This window comes from Epinephelus lanceolatus, chromosome 10, assembly GCF_041903045.1.
Source record: "Epinephelus lanceolatus isolate andai-2023 chromosome 10, ASM4190304v1, whole genome shotgun sequence".
NCBI lineage: Eukaryota > Metazoa > Chordata > Actinopteri > Perciformes > Serranidae > Epinephelus > Epinephelus lanceolatus.
In genome coordinates this window covers 20546547-20557036 of record NC_135743.1, presented here as the reverse complement: position 1 = coordinate 20557036, position 10490 = coordinate 20546547, and the positions used below count along the sequence as shown (strand labels likewise).

The following is a 10490-nucleotide window of genomic DNA, read 5'->3' as shown; positions in this document are numbered from 1 at the left end:
ATTTGCTCATTACCGAAACTGTATGATAGCATTTATGAACAAACATCAGGTTGTTTCAGCTTCTATGTACACGAGCTAAAAACCACACACACACACACCTCACCATGTGTGTGTAAGCATGTTCTTTCACTTTGTCTTTTGCTGTTGAAAGTCTCGATCATTTCCAGTAAACTCGAAACCAGATATAACCTGATAGACGGGGAGAGAAAGAGAGAGAGAGGGAGACTCAAGGTGGAGAAGGGAGGAGGAAAAGGGAAGTCTGGAGAGAGAATGCAAGTGGGCGGAACATACAGTAAGCAGAAAAACAGGAACAAAGTGATAACATATGCCAAAGTACACCTGCACACCTGAGTAAAGCCACTCCTTTCCCAGGACACGAGAGATGGTTGAGGAGCGGAGGCTAGAAAAATGCACTGAAACCCAAAACAGCTTTAACATTTTACAGCCCTTTTGACATTGTCTCTGGTTTTATGTTGGAGATAAGGGAGTTTTTGTTTTGTATTTGTTTTGTGTTTTTTTTTTGTAGTATGTATTATATGTTGCTTTTGTTTTGAACTCACAGCACAAGCGGCGGCAGCTTCAGAGTAAGACTTTATTTTTTTGTGTGACCCACATACCTGATGAAGATGTGGTCTATGAAGGTCATCATCCTCCTCCTGTTCTGCTATGGTGAGTACAGAGGGGCTTGTGTGGTTTTATGTTTTGATTTACAGATGTTGATTACAGGCAGTCCAATATTTAATGGGTCATTTTTTCTGACAAAGTAGTCCCAATAGGAGACATAAATAACCACAGCAATGCAATAAAGCCTCGTAACGTATCTGACAGAGAGTGATTCCCTCTCATTTTAAATGAAGGAGAGCCCCAGCACACAATGAGGACTTTGGTCATTTTAAGTGATAGTGATTGATGGAAAATATGATTTCATTTCAGAGTCTGGCTGATGTAATATTGACTATATCATTGTACAGCTTATAAAAATGCTAATTTTTAATGAACCACTCTGTGTGCAACAATCTTAACGTCTTTCAAGTCTTCTATAAACAACATGAGCTATAACATTAAAACTGTAACATGCCCTGATCTGGTAAACCACTCGCTCCATTCATCATTAAAATGTGGTCTATGTATGAGTGACTCAAGCTGTAAAATTCAGGATGGCGTTTTGCATCCCCCTTCCTGTACGCCGGCACAAGACAAGCAATTATTTCCTTGTGTCAAAGAACAAAGCATAGTTTTTAGTTTCAACCACCAGAAGAAGCAAAGTCCATCTTACATAATCTCCCCGTAGTCCTGGAGCCAGTGTATGTGCGCTGTATCACTCCTCAGGCCTGAGGAGCTATACTGTAAAAATTGAGTGACTGTGCCTCTCCCAGGACTTCATATAGGGGCTGAGGATGCTGGAGCTTGAACGGCTTCTACAGATTGTGCTGTGATTGAAAATTTGGGCTGCAGCAGAACCCGAGGACTAATGGTTGTCTGTGGCTCTTGTTACAGCAGAGAATAGTGTCCTAGCTTACTTGCAATCAACACAAAATATATAAAATATAAAAAATTATATAAAAATTGACATTTAGGTTAATGAATTTAACAGATTTTATGAAAATGAAACTAGGCTGACTAAAAACAAGGAAACAACGTCAGCCCCGCCGTATAACGATTCACAGATTTTGCCCTTGTGCCTTTTTTTCTACAGCTTGTCTTTCAACTGGCAACAAGAGAGTGTATTTTGTCTCCAGAAACTTTCACAACGAGCTCCGCTGGGACCCCATGACACCGGCCTTCCCTGGACAAAAAGTCCTCTATACCGTCCGGTACTGGAGGTAAGACCCAGGATTATTATTATTACTACACCTTTACGTCCACTGCCCTCTTGCACCTTTGTGCCTCTATGTACAGATCCATACGTAGAGGTGTGGTTAAAGCAGGAAAAATGTTTTCACAGGGTAAACACTCGCAGTCGAGGCACGGTACAATGAATATTTTGTAGGCTGGTAGCAAGAGTGTAACCCTGGTCACCAGATGGTCTGGGCTCATCTATGGGAGGAATACACTTTATAGAGACACAATGGATCCAACTTGAATCCAGCACATGTTGTATATTACAAAGTTTTTATCATTATAGTGAAGACAAAGACTATTATTTTACATTGAGGATAAATCTAGTGACATTCTTTGTTTTCTCAATGTGTACAGTGAATTACTGTACAACCTCAATTAATAGCCCGGACTATTATTTGCTTAAATCACTGATAGCAACAGGCCTGTATTCTGGACAGGCCTTTAGTTCCTAACTGTTTCTCAGCAGGAAATATAATCACTTTGTTTGTTTAAACCAGTATATCGATTATAAATCATTGATTTGATTTAGCTCTGACAGACAGCGCAGCAGGAAGAGAGTCATGACATTCAAGGATTACGGCACCCAGCATACCGACACAACACCACTTTATCCTGTTTAAAACAATACTCACAATTAAATTCACAATCAAATAATACAAGATTAATTCTTATGAAAAACCCTTTTGATTCTTTTAATCTGAGGACCCTTACAGACTAAAGGAATATTAAAAACTTAAGAGGGTAATCGAGGAATGGACACATAATTTGAGGTCGACAACAACCTGGTTTTAAACATCCACAGAACTTCTATAAAAAATGAACTGCTTGGCAACCAGACCAGGCGTCTAATCGAGACAGGCGTTTATATGTCAAAATGTGTAGCTACACCGGGCTAGTAAAAGGGACTGGGTTAACTGGGACGAGGCTTTTAATTGAAGTTTTACAGTAATCTGACTTACCTACAACCTCCATTGTTATCCAGAATAGAGACAAAAAAAAGATGATTCTCAGGTAATGATTCAGCCTTTTTTTGTGTATTTCTGCTTTTGAGGTACACCACTCTGCTGCTATGATTCAACTCAACAGCTAGCAACACTAAAGAACAGCTATAGGGCCATTTTCTCGTCATTATCATGGGCTGCACACTGCTCTCTTCATTGAGAGAAGATGCTCATAGAGCATTTTCATGGCTTTGATTTACAAGTTTTCCCTTCCTCCATTTCACCCGGTCTCTACAAATGATCTCAACAAAGTGGAAATGTCATCTCGTCTAATTACTCATGACGCAGACTCCCAGACAAAATGTCAAGTGCCACCCTATATCCTATTGACTTTAAGCCCATCCACTGTCACCTGGAATTGCCGGAGAGACTTTCAGAATCAAATCAGCTGCAGAGGAAGACTAGTTTTACTATGCTCGCTCAATATCAGCTCCTTGTTACAATAAAATGGTGTCATTTGTCTCGCTCAAAGAGGAACTGTGTTTAAATGATAAATGGCTGATTTGGCACAGCCAGGATGATCTTTGTGTGGTTGTTTCTCTGCAGCCGTGTACTGCACAGAATTGATTCAGATTGCAAGTTGTCACAATTTCACACCAAATGCTTAATAATGTTTATTTTTGGAAGTCCATGACTAAAACTAGTGAATACTTATCTGTATGAAATAGTTATTTAAATTCCACATGGCTATCATACACTACAGCGGCTGATTACATCGTATTGCACTTTTTATAGTGATGCTGAGGAGCAGCCGTTCCAGGTAAAAGAAGAGTGTCAGAACATCACTGCTTTGTCCTGTGACCTGACTGCAGAGACCCCATTGCTTCATGATGTTCACTATCGTGCTCAGGTGTACGTCAACGGTCGAGTGTACAACAGCACCAACAGGTTCAAACCTATAGCAGAGAGTAAGAATCTCCACGCTCTATCATGCATGTCTTTGTTTCCTCTAAGCCAGATGTATTCTACTGTAACATGTATTCACTCCTCGTGTTTGTCTCCCTATAGCTATTTTTGGTCCGCCCACGTTGTCTTACTACACAACAGTGTCATCCTTGCATGTTAATGTCACCCTGCCATTGGGGCCGAATGGAGTTTCCGTTGCCGACATCATCACCAGAAGCATAAAAGGGCCCTCCAAAGCTGCATTAGTTTATATCTTAAAAATCACCTACCCAAAGTGGGCTGTGCTGGTGAGTCTTCATTCAGACACTAGGACATACTGTACACATATTCATTCAATCATATCATAATTTTATACATTTACGCAAATTAAAGCAGTCGATCTTTAAAGTGTGATGTTGTTATCCATCTGTCCCTGTTGTCCCAAATGTTTCTGGATTTGCCATAGTTTTCTTATCCGTCTGACCTGTGCGATGGACTACATGGATCAGTTATAATCCACATGACCCTCTGTGTCTCCAGGTCAACGAGTCCACAACTGGCCGGTTTGTCATCAACTTGAAGAACAACCAAACCAAGTACTGCGGCAACGTGATCTACAAGCCTCTTACTGAGCATGGTCGCCCAGAGAGTGAGAGTGCTCCCTTCTGTGTCACACTGCCAGGTGAGGACAATGCTCAATACAAGTTCTTCTACTTCTACTACTTCTGAAACACTCTTAGTAGACGTGCATCGATCGGCTCATTAATGTAATCAGGCTAAAATTTCTAAGATATGTGTTACCAGTATATGATGTGCCCAATACTTTACACAAATTTAAGGAGTGGATGAAATGATGAAAGTCAATAAATAACTTCATTTACGTCTCTAAAGGGAGCAGATTTACTGTTATCATATTTGCAAAAACTTTATTTCACTGAGCATCTTAGTGGGAGGCGTTCAAGGACCCACCTGCTGTGGAGAAAATGTTGTGTTTTATTTTTTTTTATTTTACTTGAAGTACTTTGTGCTCATCTCCTCAAGTGATTGCAGCCACTTAGAAAGGATGCAGTGTTTGGAAATAAATCAAGACAGTTTCTGTCACATGAGTTGCCTCTTTAGACGCCTGCATCTGTACCGACCCTCACTGGCATTTGGGTGGTGACCTCTCCCTCCTCTGTCACGCTGATGAGACATGAGATTAGATTACATTGTTTATGAAAGCTGACGCCCATCTCACCTCAGCTCGCCTTATTGTTTATTCTCTACTGCTTAAACTGACAATGACAGTTGGAGATGACTACAGGCAACATATTACGAGGGTGCACGGGCAATTCCACCTTTCAAAATGCACTCAAAGCTACCCCTGAGGGAGGGGGAAATCCACCTCTATAGGTTGCTGTGTAGATTTCCGTTGAGATAAGTTCCCTCTGAGAGGTACGTATATGTACTGGTATGTCCTCTGTCCTACGTCACACAGGCATGCTACAATGCTACTCCCTGAAAACATGCCTAAGCTTGTGTGTCACTGAGAATTTTTAGAACTCCCCGTTTTAAAGCCCTTGAGGTTATCTGAATTTACAGGTTGTGTTTTCCCAGATTGGTATGTGACACCAACTGCCTTCTCCCTCAGGTGACCCTCTGAAGTTCTTGCCATGGCTTCTCGTGAGTGCTGCTCTTCTGACGGCCATAATTATAACCTCAGTTGTGTGTATGTGCAACTACGTGAAGGGTGGAAAGGAGAAGAGCTTGCCACCACCATTGGTGAGACTATTCTTTCTTCCCGTCCTGTGTCCTGTGTTGGTGTGTTGACAAGGAAATGTTGCCTTACTGGCAAATCAACCCTCTGGCTCGTGTATTACTGTACAAATGTTCAGAGTCCTCATGTGACGCATCAACCTAAAAGTAATTAAACACTGTGAATGTTTTAGCAATGTGCGAAAGTATTTCAGTGATTCATGGGGCATTCAGGGGTGACAAATGCAGCGTGATTGAAGTCTTGTGTGGTGATGAAGACACAATTTTAACTCATATTCAGACGATTCATAAAAAAGCTATTTTTTTTTAATCACATGGTAGTATATACAGAGTTCCCACACAGTTTTACCAATAAAGTTTCAAAAGTTTTCTTTAACTTTTTTCATAGTATTTTACCCCATATTCATGACTTTGAGTAGATTAAAATGGGTAGGCCTATATAGCAGTAAAAGTGTACATTATCGAAGAAACACTTCCCAGGCATTTATGGAGAAGCTAACTGGTAGCACTTGCTATCGTCACTGGCTCGTTGGACATTTCTGCCACCAACTACCTGCATATGCCCACTGCCAATACATCAAACCAGCACATACAGTCATTTTGTGAAACACCAAGGCTGCATTCCGTTTTGGGGGAATGAAAACCAAAGATCCAGATGCAGATGTCAAGGCTATGTATGTTTGGATTATTATGTTGACAAGTTAAGCTAATGCAAAGGTGGAGGAACAACTTTTTTTGGTCTTCTGATGACGCATTGCTGCGCGGCACCTCCTGTTGTGCTAGGGGCGGCACTTGACGCGTGTCATGTAATGCCACACCAGTGTGTTTTCAACTTGCGTGTCATCTGTAAATAACCAACCTGATGATAGCCAACTGTTTGATCCATAGGCTGAGATTTATTTTGAGAAGACAGTCATACTGTCAAGCTGCCATACTGTATGACTGTAACTTACTGCAGCAGCCACACACTAAAGCTAATGTAAGCAATCCATCAGTAGTAACTGTCACAGCATCATTTAGCAATTTACCACACTGACAGTGAATATTTATGTTTCTTATGTGCCTCAAATCTCAGTGTGAAAGCCTTCATTAACCCTCTACACATCAGCTTTACTGCATTTTACTCTCTCCTCCCCAAAAGGGGCCACAACCTTGGCAATGACGCCTACCGGTCTGGTCTGTGTGCATCATGTAATACTGGTGACATTTCAACAGTCACTGTTTTGAGATTTTAATGAAAATATTCTAAGCAATAGGCAAAACAACGTATATTTAAAACTTTTCCAACACATTTTGTTAGCTCCAAACCACTTCCAGGCAGGGAAAAATGCCCGATTTCATAACTGCTCGAGGAATTTCATGACTGTGGGAACCCTGCTATAGTTCCCACATTTTAATATGTTGGTCATCTACAAAAACCTGGCACTTATTTGACATTAATGAGTCTCTCTTCTTATCTTCAAAACAGGTAACCACTATCAGCAGCCCACCCAGAGTACTGTATCCAGATAGGAATATCATCATTTCCAAACCGGAGTTCTACGTTCAAAGTGAACAAACTGTTTACGCAACGATCCGGGCAAAGCCAAATATGCCCTCAGTTGGGACTGGAGGTTATTTCCCTCAGGACATCCCCTACCAAGCCAAACAAGGCAGCACTGGCTCCTTTGTGAGCATAGGTGGACACAGTCTGACCCCAAATACTGAAGACACGAGCGCCCAGTCCTCCGAAATCTACAGTGTAGTGGCTGTGGCTGTCCACGTGCCTGCTGAACAGAATGAAGGCTTTCAGCAGGCTATCAATGACAACAGACAAACCAGTAACCTGCCACTGTCCTCCAGTGGAGAAAGCTGGGATAGAGGTGGAACAAATCCAAAGATGACCTTACAAGGAGGACCACCATCACCTGATATGGACTCTTGTGAGAGCAATCCACTGCTGTTGCAGACGGTGCGGGACACCAATGGAGAACTCATTTTGCCTTCACTCACTTTTAAGTTACTGGGCAGCACAGGTGACAAAGTATCACCACGTAACTCAGAGAGAAAACCCCTTTTATCTGACCTCATAGACTCAAAGGACGGGCCATCATTGGCATCCTTGCAGAGCTTCGACGGCTCAGAGTTGTCAGACTCAGGGTGTGACGACAGCACTGTAAACACACCAACCCTACCGTACTGCAACACCAATTACTGCCCATCTCAAATAGTTACTTCATATTTCCAACAGGGATTTCAGAACACACCATCTAGTGATGTCATATTTGAATCAGGTTACAAACAAAACTGGATGCCTGCATCCAAAGACACTTGTAAATACAGGACAAACTATCTGTGTAACCGGACTGCTTATGAAGAGGAGGAGGAATGTGAGGAAGAAGAAGACAGAGGAGGAGAGGAGAGATCAAATCAGCTTCTTCTCGGAGGTTGGGGGTTACAGATTCAAGAATAATTCTCCTCTCTCTCTATAACCGTTAAGGCCTAAAACCTGCTTTTATTTTCCATTTACCTTAAAGACATTTCATCGCAGTAACAAAAGAGGGAGGAGGAAGTTAATGAGAGCACTGACAGGTACTTTGGTGACAATGCAGACTTTAATGGCTGTGCTGTTTGTTGTGCAGCAAATGATGCAGAGACAGATGTTTAAACTCTCCTTAAATATGGTTCAAACCTCTGGACCCTTATATACATTTCATGTCAAAGATTTGATATACTATGCTCTGCTGTGAATCTGGTATTATTTATTTATTAATCCACGATTACGAAAATAGGTATGAATAGTGTTGAATTGTGAGTTTACAGTTTATATGAAGAACTCAGTGTATATACTTGTAAAGTCCTTGTTTACTTTGTCAAATAACCACATTTTTACAAACAGAATTTGTATTTAAAAGATGTAGAACTGCTGAAAGCTGAACCCAAAGTTTACCTCTTTCATAGGTGATATAATCCAATCTTCTATTGTCATGTCAGGGTTAAGAAGGCAATGCAACCATGATATACTCCTGAAACCCAAAGTTCTGTTTGGTAAACATTTTTAATTTCTCCTAGATATTTGGGATCAGTAGGACCCAACAAGTTAAAAAAAAACCTAAACACTGTCGATGATAATTAAGTCCCAATGTCCTAAAACAAGACAACAATTAAGTCCCAATGTCCTCAAATGAGACAATAGTAAAGTCCCAACGTCTTCAAATGAGTACTTCCTAATTAACAGCGTCTTAGTTTGTTACTGTTGCTAAAATTGGTCAAATGTGTTGCCATATCAAACTATAAACATTATTAATCATAAATAAACACGTTTCAACCATTAAATGTGATCAGGTTTTGGACCTTGTCCTTTTTTGTGTCTGGATCGGCTGCAGACTGACATGGCAGAGATGGTCGCCATTTTGTTTTTACATGGATTAGTGTATTGTGCTCTTACTACCACTAGATGGCCCAAAAAAGTGTCCACGAATGAGGACAACAGGTCTGAGTGAAGTGGAATGAAGTATAAGGTGCAGTAAACCCAAAATGTGATGTCCTCATATGAGGACACGGAGTCTCAGGGGGATACAAAGTTCGAAGTGTCTCCTATTTTTATTATTTCAGTATATCTCAGTATATTTCAATCAACATTTACATTGTGTCTAAAGCTTTTGAGACAGCTAAAATCTGTTTTGTTTGTAATGAAAAAAACACATGATCACAGTCATCATGTTTGCACTGCACCATAAGCAGTCTAAAAGGCAGTTTAAATTACTTTCTTGTGGGTTTACTTTTTCAAAAGGGCTGCAATCACACATAGTCAGCACGTGCATTTGTGTGCCATCACTATGACCACGCATTATTGCATGTTAGTACACGTTCTTAAATACACAAACCCAATCTGGTCACTTTTAATTTACACTGTGGACAGTCAGCCTTAAAGATCAGATATGAGGATAAACCTGATTACTTTGTGCCTGAACAAAGCATTAAACACGGGCCGTCGCCCACTATCACGTTCTGAGCTGTTTAAAATGAGACTCAAATGACTGAATTCCTGCTAGATATTAACATATTCCCATTTCTACACTCACCAACATATTTCAGTATTATCAGTGTTTGCATCTGTACATAAAAAAAAGAGAAATGTTTTCTGTTTTTCTGACTTGCAGAGTTCATGAACTCATTTTGTTCCCCTCATTGTTTGCTGTTCTTTCAGGGGAAGAAAATAGAGCGGGTAAAAAACATATTAGAAGGTGGGGTTATGGTGCAACTGATAACAGTTTGGTTTTTAATAGCATGAGCTCAATCCTTTATACACAGTTGTAAAGTAATAATGTCAGGTGTGTTGAAACAGTGCAAACTGAGTCACGTATGCACACATTGTGGGGAACAATATAGACTATCGAACATCTGTACATCTATTGTGTGGACAAGAGGGTCTGCCGAATGAATGTAAATTAATGAACGTAATATAAAGTTGCAACCTTGTTTTACAGTGTATTTACAGACATTATTTTCTACTAAAATGTACATTTGAAAGGTCATACTTGAAAGTTTAAGTTGCTGAGATTCTGAAAAGTGAACATTAGAGCAGTGGTTCCCAACTGGTCCAGCCATGGGGTCCAGATTTCTCCTTAGTCATTTGTTCAAGGTCCACACAGTTTACATTCAGCGTCATACTTCTGTTTGGCCATGTCGTTGAACTAGTTTGCCATCTCTGCCAAGAAGCTGTCCCTTAGTCAGTCGCTCTACAGCAGAAAACGGCACTTCAAAATAAAAGCTCTGTGCTGGAATTCTACTGTACTGAAAAGTAAAGTGTGTTTTTACAAACTTGACACGTTTGTGAGTCAGCTGAGGTCCATTCAGACTGGGCCTACAACCCACTTTTGGGACATGACCCACCAGTTTGGAACCACTGCATTTGAGAACCTTTTCTCCCAAACTGTAACTACCACAATCGAAAACTAAGAGACATATGTATTTATTTGTTTGGTTTGGGGAAGGTTGTGAAAGTATTTTGAACTCCTCTCTAAA

General features: G+C 40.6%; 1 protein-coding gene across 1 annotated transcript; it reads left to right on the top strand.

The window, feature by feature from the left end:
* Positions 1–345: 345 nt before the first annotated feature.
* On the top strand, positions 346–9949 carry LOC117266190 (uncharacterized). Its single transcript, XM_033641228.2, has 7 exons — positions 346–669; positions 1697–1823; positions 3579–3751; positions 3852–4036; positions 4269–4410; positions 5359–5489; positions 6952–9949. Exons 1-7 carry the CDS (start codon positions 621–623, stop codon positions 7933–7935), a joined length of 1791 nt encoding a protein of 596 aa, XP_033497119.1. The 5' UTR covers positions 346–620; the 3' UTR covers positions 7936–9949.
* Positions 9950–10490: the final 541 nt, after the last annotated feature.